The sequence below is a fragment of the Saccopteryx leptura genome, chromosome 2 (genome assembly GCF_036850995.1).
Source record: "Saccopteryx leptura isolate mSacLep1 chromosome 2, mSacLep1_pri_phased_curated, whole genome shotgun sequence".
NCBI classification, from domain to species: domain Eukaryota; kingdom Metazoa; phylum Chordata; class Mammalia; order Chiroptera; family Emballonuridae; genus Saccopteryx; species Saccopteryx leptura.
The window spans coordinates 151,751,727-151,769,688 of NC_089504.1; the positions used below are offsets into that span (position 1 = coordinate 151,751,727).

Sequence of the window (17,962 nt, forward strand, 5' to 3'; positions counted from 1 at the left end):
ACAAGCCCTCTTTCTATGCTCCTGTTTTCCTCTCTTCCTTCCCTGCCCCTAGTTCTGGCATGAGTGCTCTGTGCTGGCTCACTGCCACTTCTTCACTGGGACACCAGCTCACGTGGTCGCAGCTCCAGGACCCACCAGGAACCTGCCCGCCTTTGCCCATCGCCTCAGGTGACAGCAGCCTGAACCACCATCACCTCATCCCTCAGGGACTGCGCGGAAGGCCGCTTCGCTCATGGGCCTGCTTCCCTGCTGGCCTTCCTCCTCCTACTCAGCTTCTTGTCTTAAAGTGATCCGCCAAGAATGCAAAACTAACCAAATCAACCAGTGCCATGTTCCATGACTTCCCACCATCTTATGACAGAGACCGAGATCATCAAGGGGTTGGCCGGGCCCTGCCCCATCTCCAGCCTCGCCTCCCCATCTCCGCTCACGGCACACTGCCCAGCGGGCCTCTCTCAGTGCTGCCACGCAAGGGCCTCGAGGTGCACCATTGCCTCTGACCGGAATGCTCTTCCTTTCTCTTCACCCTAAGTCAAGTCCTGCCCTCTGTTGTAAACCCATCTAATGGTCACTTTTCCTTCTTAACACTTACACCCCCCCACCCCCGTTTTAATGACTTGTTTACATACGAATGTCCATTTCACACCTGATTACAGGCTCTAGTGAGGGGGTGTCAATTTGGTCTCCTGCTATGCATCACCCTCACCCAGTTCCAAGCTGGGTGCATGGTTGACCGAGTATACAAGTAGATAGCTGTGTATTAAAATCCTTCTTCCAGTGGTTTCCAAGCCAGTGATACGGTCTGATCCTCCAGCACCTCTTCACCTGTTTTGTTTACTTGTTCTTATTCTTGTGTACCTGTGTCCCAAGGTTCTGCCTCTATTCCTCTATGAACAAGCCTTGTTCTATAATCTCATGAATGGTTTTCATACTGATAATCTCAAACGTGTGACTCCATCCCTGCTCGGAGCTGGACCCGGGACCTCCACACCTGCTGCCTATGTAATCCTGGCAAGCCCTGGGCCAGCCTTTCTGCGCACGGCACTTCAGCATCCTTGTCATGTCCTGTCTCCAAACTTTGAGGACTCCTCCCTCTGCATCACCTGCCCTTCCACCTGCCTCCTCCACCTCCAATGTCACAATGCAGGTCCTGCTCCCTGCCCGTCCCCTTCAGGAACCACCTCTGTCCCGGCCTCTTACTACATATAAATCCTACCTGGACCTCATCTCACTATACAATAAGCCTCCCAGTCTCCTCACCACACGTCCACTCCACTCCCCGCCTGTTCTCACGCTGTCTCTCCCGTCAGGAGTGCTGGTAGTCTCACCCCATCACTGCCTCAGGTGGGGTCATGTGGGGGTGGGAGATGGGGAAAGACCGTAATTTATAAATACACATTATAATTCTAGCGCTGGGACCAGGTACTTTACAGGCACAGTGTAGGTATATAAACATAGACACTTCATGGGGATAACAGGGACCATTTCTATGGAGCTCTTGAAGCCTGCAGAGTGTGTCCTTACGGCAATGACAGATACACCAGAGAGACTGCCAGCTTCTCTCTGTGGGGGGTAGTTATGTCCTTCCAACAGAGACTAACGCCCCCCGACAGGCAGTCTCCAGTGACTTCCGGTGCCAGTGCCCCGGCCCCTCCTGGTCTGCAACTTGGGCCATGCCCAAAAGGGAGAGGGCAGGGTTCTTAATAATCTCCTCTCCAACCCTCCTTGGGGTTGTGTCATGATCACAGAAAGGCCTAGAACCAATGGACTTTAAAGGCATGCTATCTGCCTGTCCCTAGTGCGGCTGACGGCAATCCACTTTAGAAACTCAATTGCTTGTTTTGTGTTGTTCCAAAAGAAGAGAAGGGGGAAAAACAGGCTTGGCCTGCTGCTTAAAAATGTAATTAGCACCATATTTTAACAGATTTTGACAATAATTGCTTCCCGACAATGCTGAGAAACCTGCCGTGCAGACTCCCCGGAGCCGCTGTCAGAGTGAGTGATTCTGAAGGCCCCGCGGACCCAGGAGCAGAAGGTGCAAGAGTGGGTCTGTCCTCGCCTCTGCCTTTGTTCCCTCCTTCGCTGGCTCAGTGGCCGTTATTAAGGCTGCACGGCTTATGTTTAGACCTGGTTAACCTTGTACAAAGGGGTGGGTTTGCCCAGACTGCTGAGTCATTTCAGAGAGGAAGGGAGAGAGAAAATGGAGTGGATTAGAAACTCACTCTCCCTGAGATGGGTCTGCTCAGAGCCTTCTCTGTGCACTGCCTGTCGGCGTCCAGGTGAATAAGGTCTTCTTTGTCCCTGGCACTAGAAGAAGAACAGTCTCTACTTCCCAGCCTGAAACCTGATTTGTCAGGAGGAGGCCTCATGCTCAAGGTCAATGTGACTCCCTGACAGAATATGACTTGAATCTTTGAACTCTGCCTTCTAAGACACTTGTAGTAAAGCCAGCAGCTTCCTTATTTTTAGCAGGTAAATCATTGGTCCCCTTCATTTTTTTTTTTTTTGAGGAGAACATTTCCAGGGACTACTGGTTTCCACTTTTAAGACTGAATTAAGATAGGCGACGGTGATAACCCCTGTGGGACTGTTCCTCCTCACGACTGGCCCCACCCCAGGCCAGAGTCACTCATCGAAGCCAGGCCCAGGGGTTGGACCCAGGGAGAGGGGAGTCCTGGATGTCTAGGCTGGGGCTGATATTAGAGAGCCAGCCACCGTCTCAGCAAAGCACAGCCGAGTTTCTTAACTCAAGTTCGCACTTTGGGCACCTGCTTCCCTTCACCAGACAGATAAGTTTGAGATGCAGGTAAGGACCAACATGTTTACCATCTCCTAGTGTATTTTCTTACCTGTATGCTTTCCGTCTAGGTCACTTTGATCACAACGGACAGGGTGGTTAGCAGGACCAGGGAACACTAACATAGCCATCCCTTATGAAAGGGAATGAGGGGCTGGGAGGAAAGGGGCTTCAGGGTCACTCCCCCCCCCCCACACACACACACTCTTTTCTGTATTTCTCTGATGTGAGGGAAAGGAGCTCAAATTGGAGCCTCACACAAGTGCTGAGTCGAGGAGTGGTCTCAGTGTAAGACTCATTTCCACTGCCTGGGGCTGTGCTCACCCTGTGCCCTCCGCGCTCCACGCAGCTGTCTGCTACTTGCCGTGCTCTGATCTCTGCCCAGACTGGTGACTGCGATGAGCCACCTCCCTCTGTCTTCAGGACGCTGCTTCCCTGACGGGGTCCCTCGGAAAAGCCCCAACCCTGGGTTTGCCGTGCCTACTCACGCCAGCCTGGCCCCACAGTTTTCTCCCTCGATGTCACCACCAGCCACGTTCTCAGTGTTGACAGACTCCGTCTCACTTGTGGGCATACTCACTGCAAGAGTCAAAGGGATACAGAACAAGGCACAAGGGTGGGGAGGAGAAGAGGGGAGAAGAGCATTAGTTTGCAGTACACTCAATCCCAGGAGGGGTGCAGTGGGGAGGAGGGTGCAGTGGGGAGGCGGGGTGCTGTGGGGAGGAAGGGGGCCAGCTGCACCTGCTGGTGAGGGGTAGGGGTGCTGCTGGGAACAGGCTGAGGCCCTGGCACTGCCCAGGATTTCTGCAAGGGGTGACATGCCGGCTGCTTGTCTAGGGTACAGCGTGCTGCCAAGGACACTGTACAGAGTGGGAATGTGGAAGGAGTCCTGGTGATACGACCATTTACCATATAGGAGACATCTTGAAAACACTCCCCACAGAACCTTCATCTACCCTCAATTCTGTGCCCTCAGAGAAGCTGGGCAAGCTTTTCCCATGCATACATCCACTGCTTGCCACAGAAAGGGGAGCTTCCTGAAAATAGTTCATTTCCCTTATTTTTTCTACCCACCAGTTCTAAGGGGCTCTATTCCCAAATTTAAGGTCCAGCTTGTTTGTATAAAGGGCATTTCTGCCACCTGCTTGAACTACTAGATAGATTTAAGGAAAGCCCCTTTCCTGCAGCGTCTATGGGGAGTCTGTTATGTTGAGGACAGCACCTGACACAAAGAGCTTGAGCAGAACTGTGCGCTACGATTCAAACTAGCACTGCAGACCTCAGGAATGAGGGACCCACCACACTAAGCTGACACGTGGCTTGAAGACAGACTGCAGGTACGCAGTCTCCCCTTCCAGCAACCTTGACATTCCTACCTCAACCGGCTGACTCTGACACAGACTTCTCTTTCCACTGGTGCATCCTGAGTTTTCAGACCAGCGGGAGTTTTCTCCATAGAACTCATTTGACAGCTTAAAAGAAGCCATTTTTAAAATTATTATTTTTGGTTCCAAATAAAAATTTAACTCAAGGGAATCCTTCTCTGCCTTCTACTGCCCTTCTAACATGACCTAGCACTGAGTTCCTCATCTGTGCCAACCCTTGTTCTCTAAGGGGCCGTCACAGCTCGGTCCTGGTTCAGCTCTCGCAGCGCACAGCTCCTGTGTGGAGACAAAGCTGGTAGCCCCCAGCAGCCAGAAAATCCGCAGCTAGTGAGGGTGTGGCATCAGGTGACGTGGCACTACGTGATGAGTTCCACAGAGCCCACCACAGCCCAGGAAAAGGCTTCTATTACTTATATGGATAAGGTTGCTCAATGTGGATTTTTCCCAGTTTCTTCTCTTGTGGTTGAACTCAAGATGGACAGGTGAGAAGAATCTCAAGACCATTGAAGATATAAAGAAAAGCCCATGACTTACCGTGTGTTTAACTGTCATGTATGAAAGACCTGTCCACCTTAGGACTCATTTTCAACAAAGTTAGGTTGTGAACAATCTGGATTCCATTTTAAAAATGTTTGGAGATAGATGGGACTTCAGACATTATCTAGCTGTAACTTGTCCCCTTCACTTCCCAGGAAAAAAAAAGCGAGGAGTAAAGAAGGGACAGATGCCCAAGGTCACACAGTGGGTTAGGACAGTATCAGTACCTTGGAGCACAAGTATCAGTACATCTGCACCATGCGCATTTAGATTGTCCCCTTGGTGACCAACTCCCTTCCCTACACTCTAGGACAGATCAGGTTCTTACAGCTGAATCAGACTACGGGGACATCATTGGAGCATGGTGAGAGGACAAAGGGCAGTGTTGCATCTTAAAGCATTAACATTCTCTTTGCAGCCCGAGGTCTGAGAGAGCTGGTGAGCAAGACCAGACCTTAGAGATGGCTTTAGCTTAGGGAACTGGGAAGTTAAGACTTTCAGAGCTTGCCAGAATTCCTTGGTCCATCCACATTGATGAGGAAGTAATATAATTAAAGAGCCTTCCGCCTCTCAATCTATCTCCAGCCATTTCTGACCAAAGGTTCCTTTAACTCTTTAAACAATGTTATTTAAATAGCTGAGCTGTGTATATAAAGCTATCTCACCTTGTGACACTTCGCTCCTAGAGAGCCCCTTGGGTGTGGCATAGTGTGATGGTGGTGGTAGGCATGGAAAGACAACCATGCCTTCTTCTTAGGAGAAGGCAGGCCTGGGCAGTAGGAGGAACCATATTATCTTCTAAATCAAAGCACTGCCTATACCAGGACCAAGCTGGCATTGACAGTGATCTTCCCCTTGGCCGGCACTATTCAAAAGGAATGTTCCATCAAAGGACAGCTGCTGATTATCATGACTGCTGACTTTGTACGTACAATGGGATGACAAGGCAGTGGCTATGAGTGAGACAGACTGCCACCTCCCTCACAAAAACACACACACATGCAAACATAGACACACACATATGCACACACATGACCACCAAAAGCCATCCAGCCTGGTATGTAGCCACACACATTGACACACACGGAGCACAGGGGAACGTTACCATGGGTTTCTGTGGAGTGACTAAACCAAGCAAACTTCCCTTTCTTCTGATCAAGCAAGCCTGCTGGAGCGCCTCCTTTCACAGACAAGATGGCCACTTTCAAGGACCAGGAACAAGACAGAGCGAGCATGCAGTCAGCCACGGGCAAAAGAAAGAAACAAAGAACTCAGCTTTCACATAGGGCATTCATTTTCATCTCCAAAAATAAAAACTAAAACATTGTAAAAAGCAATAAATCAAAACAAATATGGAAACATAATAAAATACAGTGTGTCCGTAAAGTCATGGTGCACTTTTGACCAGTCACAGGAACACAACAAAAGACGATAGAAATGTGAAATCTGCACCAAATAAAAAGAAAACCCTCCCAGTTTCTGTAGGATGATGTGGCAGCATGTGCACATGTGCAAATGATGACATAACACCGTGTATACAGAGGAACAGCCCACGGCCATGCCAGTCCAGATGTGGACGGTACAGAGGAAAGTTCTAGTGTGTTCTGTGGCTCGCTAAATTCGAATTGTTGACCAAAGAGCAAAGTGAATATCAGCGCGTTTATAACGAAGCACCACCACATAGGAATAACATTACTCGTGGGGTAAGCAGTTGAAGGAAACCGGCAGTTTGGTGGAGAAACCCCGTTCTGGTAGGCCATCAGTCAGTGACGAGTCTGTAGAGGCTATACGGGATAGCTACCTAAGGAGCCCTAAAAAATCTGTGCATGAGCCCACATCAAACTGCACTGAATAGGTATGAAACTGGGAGTGTTTTCCTTTTATTTGGTACAGATTTCACATTTCTATCATCTTTTGTTGCTGTCCTGTGACCTGTCAAAAGTGCACCATGATTTTATGGACACACTGTAGAACCAAAAACCCCAAATCGCATGAACTAATGACACAAAACAGACGGTGGACACTGGGAGTAGGAATGTCTCCGGCAAGGCTCCAGGCTGTACTGGTGTATCTGGTTAGTGGCCCTGAGGGGAGGGCCTTCCAGGAGGGGCCACCCTGCAGCCTTCTTTGGGGGGTGTCCTTTTACAGACTCCCAGGGGCTAACTGCTAAAATCAATCTACAGCCTTGGTGTCCCGACACCTCTTACAACCAGATCACGTCCTTGCAGGTAGAAAACAACTGTGGATCTATGTGCCCCTTTGTCCAGTTCAATCATTCAGTTCCATTTAGTAAAGCCCTACCAAGTGCCTCAGGTCTGATCTCATCCCAAACATGCATGTATCTGTTTTTAATAGGCTTAAATAGGCAAAGAAGAGAGTGGCAAAATTGCTTGTTAGTGGGTGGTCTTTTGAGGACGTTTGTGTATAAGAAAGAATTCTGGAAGCTTCTCTCAGGCTGGGGCTGGAGTTGAGGAGGGTGTGTTGCCAAGGGCGTGAAGATGACGATCGTTGCAAGTGGAGCACGGGGTCCTGTATTCTGCAGTGGACTTGGAGCTCCGCATATCAAATGCTTTAGCTAACTGCCGAGAAAGAGAATTTCTCCATGCCCTTTGATAGAACTGGCATTAATTGCACCTCTGCCAGGCTCCTACGGAGGATGCTGGGATGAGTGGTGAGTCAGGCAGTCGCAGAGGACCAGTGAGGAGGGAACTCTCCTACCACTCAGGAGCAGAAGCACGTGTCCCGAGGAGGAATGGGCAGGTGGCCCAGGAAAGGGCATGAAGGGAAGGTACTCCTTTACCTCACTTTCTTCCCCCGGAATTCAGATGAGGTTTAATAAACATCCTTGAGTACTGCTTGTGAGAATTCTGAAGGCTGCTCATGACAAAAAAGTCAGCCTTACTTTTAACCTACGTAAAGGGCCATTTTCCAGACACACATCTTTAAAAGACAAAACTTGGAATGAGCATAAACTTCACAACAAAACTTGGAATGAGCATAAACTTCACAATAGTACCACTTTTTTTTTTTTTAACTTCTGAAAATTCCCATTTGAAAAATAGTACTGAAAGGAGCCAAAATGAATGTCTCAGATTTGGCTTCTAGAAAAGAAGGTATGTCTCTGCTTAGAATAATAGTCAACCAAGTGAACATCTCCTGAGAAGTCGTCTTCTTTTTTTTTTTTAATTTTAGTGAGAGGAGAGGAGGCAGAGAGACACTCCTGCATGTGTCCTGACCAGGATGCACCTGGCAAGCCCACTAGGGGGTAATGCTCTGGCCATCTGGGGCCACTGCTCCAAGGTTCAGCAACCGAGCCATTTTTTAGCACCTGAGGTGGAGGCCACGGAGCTATCCTCAGTGTCTGAAGTCTATTCACCCAAACGAATCAAGCCATGGCTGTGGGAGGGGAAGAGAGAGAGAGACAGAGATAGAAGGGGAGGGGAAGGGGTGGAGAAGCAAATGGTCACTTCTTCTGTGTGTACTGACTGGGATCGAATTCGGGACATCCACACGCCAGGCTGATGTTCTACCACTGAGCCAACTGGCCAGAGCCTGAGAAGTCTTCTATTCAGAAGCTGCCAGTCACCAAGTTTCTATTCACACAGTTGTTTGGGAGCCAATGTTGAAAAGTCAAGAACACTGTAACCTGTTACATAGAAGCATTAGCCAACCTTTGGCTTTGGCATCAGTATTGTCCAATCTTGTTTATCTTCAAAAATGACTGTGTGATACCTTCAAAAACAATAGAAGGTGCCCTGGCCAGATAGCTCAGTTGGTTAGAGAATCCTCCCAAAGTGCAGAGGTTGCCAATTCAACCCCTGGTCAGGGCACATACAGGAATAGATCTATATTCCTCTCTCTTGCGCGCTCTCTCTCTCTCTCCCTTCCTCTTTCTCTAAAATAAATCAATCAATAAAAAAAATAAAAACAATAGAAAGAGCATGATAAAATCATTGAATTTCACCAGGCCCAGTCTTTCATGAGGGCAAAGTTGGCAGCCACCTGTGTGGAAGTGATCTGAAGAACATCTAAATCACGTCCCTTGATGGTAGGCAGTAGTCTGCACTAGATCTGCACTTTTGGGTGAAGTTATATCAGAAAGTTCCTTGCTGAAATAATATTATCATACGGAACAGTACATTAACATATTAGAGCTTGTTAATTTCTAACAGTTCATCCCATAAGCATGCAGGGGAACAAGATGGGTGAAGATGCAGTTGTCTTCCTATCACTAAAGGATTAGACAGCAGGATCATGGCTGCTTCCTTAAGGGAGTTGCTACCCTAGAGAGATGGGCTTGGATTCCTTCTTGGAAAGTTAGTGGCCAAACATTTGAAAGTTGAGAATTAAGTACTGAATACTTTCGTATTTCCCCATGTATATATAAGACGCACCCTTTTCCAAAAAATTTGGGGTCTAAAAACTGGGTGCGTCTTACTCAGTGGTCGTAGATTTTTTTACTTGCATTTAAGAAGTGTGGCATTTCAAATGCTATAGACGGAACTGAGGATGAGGCAATATATGAAGACAGTGATTCATCATCAGACATAGATGAGGACAAACTAATGGATGGGAGTTTTCACAGTGATGGGGAGTTGTATGAATTTTATGGTGAATGAAACCTGATTTTTTTTTTTTTTCATTTTTCTGAAGCTGGAGACAGGGAGAGACAGTCAGACAGACTCCCGCATGCGCCCAACCGGGATCCACCCGGCACGCCCACCATGGGGCGACGCTCTGCCCACCAGGGGGCGATGCTCTGCCCATCCTGGGCGTCGCCATGTTGCGACCAGAGCCACTCTAGCGCCTGAGGCAGAGGCCACAGAGCCATCCCCAGCGCCCGGGCCAGGGCTGAAACCTGATTTTAATAACTTTATTTAATACTTTTTTTTTTTCAAAATTCGGCCCCAAAATTAAGGTGCATCTTATACATGGGAGTGTCTTATACACGGGGAAATACATTAATTCTGGGGCCGAGACGGACAGCCTGACTCCTTCTTGGACACTCAGACAGTGAACTGGTTGGAAATAAAGGCAAAAAGATGTCAAAGAACCTACGTGCCCAATGGCACCTCTCCTCTAAAGGCAGCCCAGCGGAGGCCCTGAGAAGTGAAGCTTGGTGTCTGCACATCTATAGACGACATGGTGAAAGCACACCCTCTGGAATGCTATGTGATTTCCTGAATGGATTTAGGAAGAAGAATTCTGAGCAAGACCACTAGACAGAAATCTGCTTTTCTGACTTTCTGACTTCACCGATACTATATACTGGGTCTCTGGGCTCTCCTATCCTTTGGCTTCTGTTGAGAAGAATCCAAAAGAAAATGAGATTTTCATGAGAGAGTAGTTAACAGCTGCCATGGCAGAGGGTGAAGAACATAATTACATATTTAGGAATACCACCAACGGCTACAATGTGTGTGTAGAGTCCATCCTGCCAACAACTGATTACATCTTGAATTAATGGCGTCTTTCTACCAAACTTCTACTCTTGGTGGCAGCTCTTGCTTGAACGGTGCTTACTGGGACAATTTCTGTGTCTCTAGGAGGTGCACAGTTCTGGTCTAACAGTAACCATTGCCCACTGATCTGCCTGGAGAATAGTTGTGTGGATTATGATGAGCCACATCTGACGGGAGATAACTTCCTAACACTGGGAATCCCGTGAATTGTACCAGGAGAGGAACACTAGATCCAAGCTGCTGTGGAGACCGGTATTTCCTGGTACGTCTGGATGTGCCAACCCTCTGACAGTTGATGCCCTAAAGTTTAGGAATCCTCTGTTAAATGCCAGGCAGTGCCTGGAAAACACGCCGCACAGACTGGCCAGCCAGCCCTTCTGCAGCTGTGGTCACCAGGGGAAGAAGAGGCGCAGTCACACAATCCCTGTGAAACGAAGGAGTTTCTCCAGTCAGGTCCTGTGATGCTGAGAACAAGCCTCCACGCGATTCGTCTGCTCCAGGCTGCCCCGGCGCGTTCACATGCATGTGTCCCATAAAAAGAAACTAGGTCTCACTCAGCCAACACGATGCAAACGTGATGCAACATGTGTGCCCAAAGATGGCCAGACTCATTTACATAACTCTTTTTTTTTTTTTTTACATGAACCATAACTTCAGGAGGGGCCAGGGTCTGAAAGCAAGAGCAACTTCATACTGATGAAGACAAAGGCAGTCACTAAGGTTTCTTAGCAAGCAATCTGCAAAGGAAACAGGAAGCAAATCTTCTTAGGCATTCTGTCCTTTTCTCTATTTTTCCTCCTGTCTTTTCCTCCCTCCCTCCCTCCTTCCCATCTTTCTCATTCCTGAGGCTGGAGGAGATATATGGAGAACTCTCCACATAGGAAATATCTGGCCTTGCTTCCTGACACCTCTGTCTCAGGTCTTGTTATGCATCGCAACGGACTGAGTGGCATTAGAGCAAAGCTCCACAGAGGGAATAAGGAATGAACTTGGGGAGAGATGGAGGAATCTGCATAGGTCCGGAATCCTCGGTCACACAAAATGGCTCTGACTTTGTCGTGGGGACAAAGCTTTGCAGTGCCCTGTTGTGACTGTCGGTCAGAATGGGTGGCCTCTCTTGAGATCTGCCTAGTCTTCATACTGGAGCTTAGCTGGGTCTTTTTGTTAGCCGAGGTCAGAGAATGCATCAAGTGCTGTAACCTCTACTCTCCTCTTGTTGAAAGAGGGTTGGCGCATCCAGGCCAGACACCCCAGGCGGTAAGTAGATGAAGACATTTCTACCCACCCTGAGCTCTCCGGTGCCACGCAGAGCTGAAGCGCTGACTCCAGGTCAGCCAGGCCCTGATCCCAGGTTTCCTGCGTATGCTGAGATGGGACCGAAGCACTTCCTGTGCCACTTCCTGGCAGATGCCCATTTTATTATCTTTTTAGCATATGAATGGTATAATAAGAATTCATTTTCCCGAAGTATTAATCAGAGATAGGGCTAACAAGCAAAAGGATCCCTAATTCCCTACCTTACTGCTTCCAATCTGGACCCTAAAACTCCCTGCCATTTGGTTCTATTCTATCTGTGATCGCTGAAGGTGTCCCCTCAGAATTTATATATTTAAGTCCTAACTCCTGTATCTTAGAGCTGTATTTGGAAGAGATAGACTCTTTAAAGAGGTAATTAAATTAAAATGAGGTTATGAGTTTGGGCTCTAATTCAAGATGACTGGTATCCTACTCAGAAAAAAAAAAAATTGGACGCAGTCACTCACAGAGGGCAGAGGACGTGAAGACCTAGGGAGAAGAGGGCCATCTACAAGCTGTGGAGACAGACCTGGGGCACCTGCTTCCCTCACGGCCCTGAGGAGGAACTGACTCTGCTGACACCTTGACCTTGGACTTCTGGCCCCCAGAGCTGTGAACAGTGAATATCTGTTGTTCTGTTGTTCAGACGGCCCCAGCCAACTGAAGCTCTATCTATTCACCCTTATTTCCTGTTACTTCTAGCAGAAACTCTCCACCTACACTGGGCTGTCCTGCTCATTGTCCTTTGAAATGTGCCACCTTTATCACAACCTCTGGGCTTTTACAGATATGATATTACATATCATATCCTCCTCTGCAGTGCCTGTCCACCTCCCCTGAACTATTCCAAGAGTCAGGAAACAACAGCCTTTGGGCCCATCCAGGCTGCTCTTGTCATGACCACCCCCTCTAACTTCTGGAAACAGTACTTGGTCCCTTCAGGCCTACAGTGATACAGTTCCCTCTGGGTGCTGCCCTCTGGGTCCTGCACCATCCCTTGCTCATTTCTTGAACCCATGCCTTCATCTTCATTAACCTCTGCCTGAATCACCCAGTTTACCATCTACCTGGGCAGGCAAGGTAGATAGCATTATTCCATTGGCAGGTGAAGGGTAGTCCCTCCCAAAAGTTAAAGGTGACAGCTAATAATGGCAGAGAATGACTGTCCTGGAGCCCAGGACTTTTTTGGTTACATCAGGCAACCTCCAGAATACGATTGCTTAAATACATGTTCGCAGGCTGAATTATTGATAAGAACAAGTGATATAGGGCATTACCACACTATTGTTTTAGCCCCACAGCAGAATAGAATCGAACTGCCCCAAGAGTGGTGTCTCTACAGAGGAACTGTGTTACATTCCATCAAATTTTTCTGTTGCAGAAAAAAAAACTTGGGAAGTTACTCCTGACTACGTTTCTGCAGGTTGATACACCAAACACATGGCTACAGGTAGTCTCAAGCTGACAGGTGAAGGAGCTCTTTATATGTCTCTATCCAGCTCAGTCTCAGAAATATCCCCAGGCAGGAAGTCTAGGGAATGCTAGACAGTCCTTTCTTGGCCTTGTCACTGAACAGTTCCAAACCTTTGACAAGTCACCTGATGATTCTGGGGTTTCATTTTCCTCATCTCTTATATAAATAAATTGAACTAGATGATGAGTTATAGGTCTCTCATATAGGAAAGAGAGGTAGTAGCAGAGAAGAAAAGCAAACTGCAGTGGGGAAAAAACAAGAGATGGTGAGAGAGGAAGCATAATGGTCCCCACCAGGGCAGCCATCTGGGTTGAAAGGTCACAGAGAAAGGTGCACCAATCTTCAGAGCTGGCTCAACCACTGCCTGCCAGCCCAGGCCCAGCATGCCTTCCTCCACAGAAGCAATTAAAACCTGGTTGATTCTGAGCCATCAGAAAGAAAATATAAAACAGGATTAAATATTAAGGAGCCAGAAAAGTGGCCTTATTAAAAAAGGCACAATATAGACATGATGCATCATTATCATAGTAATTATCACTGCTCTAAGTTGGGAGGAGGCGTCCTTGATCTGCAGCTCTAATCCAAAGAAACCTGGGTCGCTGTGCTCCCAGCAGGCAGTAAACATCGAGTGCTCCGAGCAGAAAATTTCTCTCCACAATTGTGGCACCACTGAGTCGGGCCATCTCAGTTATTATGGGGAGGCAGGGAGGGGGTGGGCGTGAAGGCAGGTGGGTGGTGGCAGGAGGAGGCAGGGGAAGGAAGTTCAGCTGCAGCAAATAAACACGTGTCCCTTCTCCTTTCCTTCCCTACCCCCACCTCACCTTCATTAGGGCTGACAGGCAGCGTGGAACATTTCCAAGCCCTTGGGACTACGGGGGAAAAAGGACCTCTGGTCACACAGGAGGGGCTGACACCCTCCAGACTGCTAAGAGAAAACACCTTATTGCAACCATTGGGGATGCAACAGGGAGCTTCTAGACATGGATGACAGTGTCCTTTACTTGTAGAAGTCCTTAGGAAATCCAATTCTTTTAGGCACAAAACGACTCTTAGGTTGGGAGAGGACATAATTCTAGTTTCCCAAGGCAAGGTTGAGTAGCAGATGGTCATTCTCATGTGGTATGATATGAAAGGGAAAAGTAATGACTGAAGTCCCCAACCCTTCTCCAACCCAGTCCAGTGATGTCTTCTGGTAACTCCTTTTTTTGAGGGCCTTGTCCCCTCAGAGTGTAAATGTCAGTCATTTCTTTTTTTTTTTTTTTTTTTTTTTTGTATTTTTCGGGGAGGCAGAGAGACTCCTGCATGCACCCGACTGGGATCCACCCAGCATGCCCACTAGGAGATGTTGTTTCTTTGCAACCAGAGCCATTTTGGCACCTGAGGTGAGGCCATGGAACCATCCTCAGCACCCAAGCCAACTTTGCTCCAATGGAGCCTTGGCTGTGGGAGGGGAAAAGAGAGAAAGAAAGGAAAGGGGGAATGGTAGAGAAGCAGATGGGTGCTTCTCCTATGTGCCTTGGCCAGGAATCGAACCTGGGACTTCCACACGCAGGGCCAACGCTCTACCACTGAGCCAGCTGGCCAGGGCTAATGTCAGTCATTTCTATCTTAATAACAACAACAGCTCCATTTTTTGGTCATTTGCTCCATGCCACTGCTCTTCCATGCACTTTACACACATTAACTGATTCAAGCCTTACAACAACCCTGTGAGGGGCCATCTGTCCCCACCACATGTTCCCAATTTATAGATCAGAAAATGGAGGCTTAGAGAATTAAGTGACTTATTAAAAATGAACAACTCATAAGATTGAGCATTTAAATGGTGGTGAATATTACCCTCTCTTAGCTACTATATATACTACTAGATGAATTTACGAAACCCTTTCCTAATCACTAGAGAGGACTAGAGGACCCTGCAGATGTGCTTGCACCTCTAGGAGGAAAAGGGGCTGAAAGCGCAGGCAGAGGTGTGGGGAGAAGCCACTCATTTCATCACCCTGTCTGGGGCCTCCCTGCGCTGCCAGTGCTCCTGGGGGAAGAGGGGAACAGGAAACATGGGATCTGGAGCCAGGTGGCCTGAGATGGAGCCCCAGCTCTGCCACTTCGGAGCTGAGTGACTGGGATATGTTACTTTACTCCCCTGTGGCTCAGTTTCCCCACTACAAAACAGATTTCAATCATGCCTGCATTGCAGGGCTAGATTCATTTCACAGTCAAGAATGTTAAGGTCTAGAGAGGTTCAGTGACTTGCCCAGAGTCACACAGCTAGTTAGTGGTCGAGGTCCAGTCCTCTTTCCACCATCCAGTGGATCCTCTTTCACTTGTCACTTCTGTATCATGGGGAAGCTGAAAGCCCACCCTAGGTCATCATGGCTGAGCATAGACCCAGGGCTCCCTCCTGTGTCTGGAATTCAGAAATTCTACTGTGGGTGAGCCATGCCCTGCTCCTCGCTGTGGAAAACAGTTATGTAGAGCTCACGGTCCACTCTTTTTCCTTTGGGCTCCATCTTCCACTTCACTGCTTCCTGCTGTTCAAGATAATTTTGACCCAGGTCATATTTCCTGCAAGGAGGTTGGACAGGGATGTGGGTACCCACAGAGGGGGAGCTGTTGCAGCAAGAAGCAGTACCTTCTCCGGCAGGGTCTCAGCCTTGCCCTCCCTTCCAGCACACAAGTCCACTGCTGCTTTCAATTTCCAGGCTGCTTGCATTCCTGGCGTTGATGTGAAGTGAGTCACTTTAGCTTCCAACCCCATGGTGGCTCTTCAGCTCTGTAATTTCGTGAATGAGTTTATGGGCAGCTGTCAGAATATCAATCAGCTCATCCATCCCCTTCTGCGGCACATCCTTGCCTTTCACGCACCTGCCAGCTCTGCTTGCTGGATGCATGCAGTTGGTGTTTTCCTCCTTCTTGCCCTGGTTGCAAGGCCAAGGATGCGCTCTACCCGCTCTACCCAGCCGCCTTAGTCACCCACAGTTTTCGTTGAGAGGTCTGCGGCAGCATTAATGAAGACCCAGCGAGGCAGTGCTCCCCCTCCTCAGCATCAGCCAGGCCTTGACAGGACAGACAGCCAAAGCTCAGGACCACAGCCAAAGAGGCGCCGCCGCCAGAGGCAGGATTCTGGGATGGTGAAGGGCTATCTGTCAGGGTCTATGAAGAACCTGGAAGGTTTTAATTTAGATATGGTAGATTGGAAGACCTCATCACCATCTTATCCTTTTCACGTGGGAGGAAAGAGGAGTTTTGTGAAGAATAGGTGTCAGAGAATGAGAATTGGGCTCTGATGTTAAGAAACATTCCCCAAATGACCTGACTGCTGCGAGAGAGGAGTTGCTCATTATTGGCAGTTTTCAAGTATTGGCTGGGGGTTCGAGAAGGAGAGTTCTAGGATTTCTTGCACTTTAGAGAAAAAGAAACAGCTTCACGAGCAAGGAGAGCTCTGTGTGGTGAAACGCCAGCGTGCTGACCGCTGGGGAGGGGCTGGGATTGCCCCGAGATAAGGCTCCTGAAGACGTCACGGCACTCTCTCATTGGATGGACGAGCCTCCCCTCAGCACCGTTTCTTCACCTCAGGCTACTGTCACTTACCACACAGAATGCTCAGCCTTTCTCCCGAGGCCCTCTGAAATCTGGTTTCATTCTAACTATCCAACCTTCTTTCCAACTTCCACCCAGCGTTTGCCCTCTGGTCCAGGCATTCGGCTCTACTCTTGGCGTCCAGAATATGCCACATGTGCTCAGTGGTCGGACCCCATTTTGTGGAGGGCCTGACGCATGCACAGTGCTTTCCAGGTGCTGCACACCTGTCTCTGGCTTCTGCCTGGCTGGGGCCTCCCCGGGGCCCCTGCACATGCATAAGATCCCTTTTCCTTCCGAGGCTGCTGCCTTCACAGAGATGCTTAAACTGCGTGGCATTTCTCCTTCAGAAACATGTGCCACATTGTGTTCAGCTCTGGTGCACGGATGGTCCTTTTCCTGCGTGTTACTGAGGGGCACAGCACTATGGTGTTAGAGCAGGCGCCTGAGTCACCTCACTGAACCCTCCCAGTCACCTGAGGAGACAGCCAGGGAAGGCATCTTCATTCACAGTTTCTAGATGAGGACCCTGAGCCTTCGTGTGAGCAGAGCGGGGACAAGGACCCAGGTCTCTGTCCTCTGCTCCCCATTGCTTCTCCGGCCACAGGTGCCTTTGACTTTCGCTCAGGAATGGGGGAAGACTCAAGGGTCTCGTCTTCTCACCACACCAGTGCCACTTGCCCTTCTCTGCTCCTCTCTTATCCTTGCATTTCCACAGAAATGTCAGAAAGCATGAGGCCACCTTCTCTGGCACCAGGCTGACCTTTCTGGGCCACCAGACCGGAAGCGCTGTGGGACTCGAGCTGGAGGCCTGGGAGGTGTGTTGCCAACGTTGGTACTTGAGCACACACGCCTCCTTCGGCCTTCTTCGGCTCCTCCACCCTCGGAGGGAGCAGGACTGCGCATGCCTGGGGCGGGGCCAGGGTCAGCAGCGCCCCGCCCACTCACTGCCCCATCACAGCGGGCACTGGAAGGCAGCCAGCCGCCGCTCAACTCCCTTCCTCCCTCCAACAGGTGACCACAGGTGGGCAGTGGCTGCTCCTGCCCACAGCAGCTGGGATGACTCTGACCCAGGTACAGAGAAGGAGAAACCAACCCCAAACCAAATGTGTAAGAACAGGAGGATTTTAACGCCGGACGTCACTTGATCCTTCTTCCGCGAAGTCTCCCCTCCAGGTCCTTCTCTCTGGGATGGCTCCCTATGGGGCGTGTGAATCACCCTCTGTCCCCCTCAGACTTAGAACTCTTTGCCATTTCTCAGGAGAGGCTATTATATCTCGAGAAGAAAAGGTTTTTGGAACCTAGAGAACTGGACCACAGTCTTCAACAAGCGAAAGGCCTGGAGGCGGTGACAGGGAGTAGGAAGGCCACTGTTCCAGAATGGACTCTGAATGGGAGGCCCAACCTTGGTGTCACCTGGGCCTCCTGTGGG

The 17,962-nt window shown here is 49.1% G+C and overlaps 1 protein-coding gene across 14 annotated transcripts in view; it reads right to left on the minus strand.

Moving 5' to 3' along the window:
- The window catches only part of CACNA1C (calcium voltage-gated channel subunit alpha1 C), a 777,231-nt gene that overhangs the window by 169,841 nt on the left and 589,428 nt on the right, over positions 1–17,962 (minus strand). For 10 of the 14 annotated variants that reach the window (XM_066369070.1, XM_066369067.1, XM_066369066.1 and 7 more), the window contains exons 6-7: positions 5,825–5,920; positions 3,286–3,376 (exon numbers count right to left, since the gene is read on the minus strand). In XM_066369070.1, the coding sequence (XP_066225167.1) occupies positions 3,286–3,376; positions 5,825–5,920 (187 nt within the window). The remainder of the gene's footprint in view (positions 1–3,285; positions 3,377–5,824; positions 5,921–17,962) is intronic. The other 4 variants (XM_066369078.1, XM_066369080.1, XM_066369079.1 and 1 more) reach the window with 1 other exon arrangement.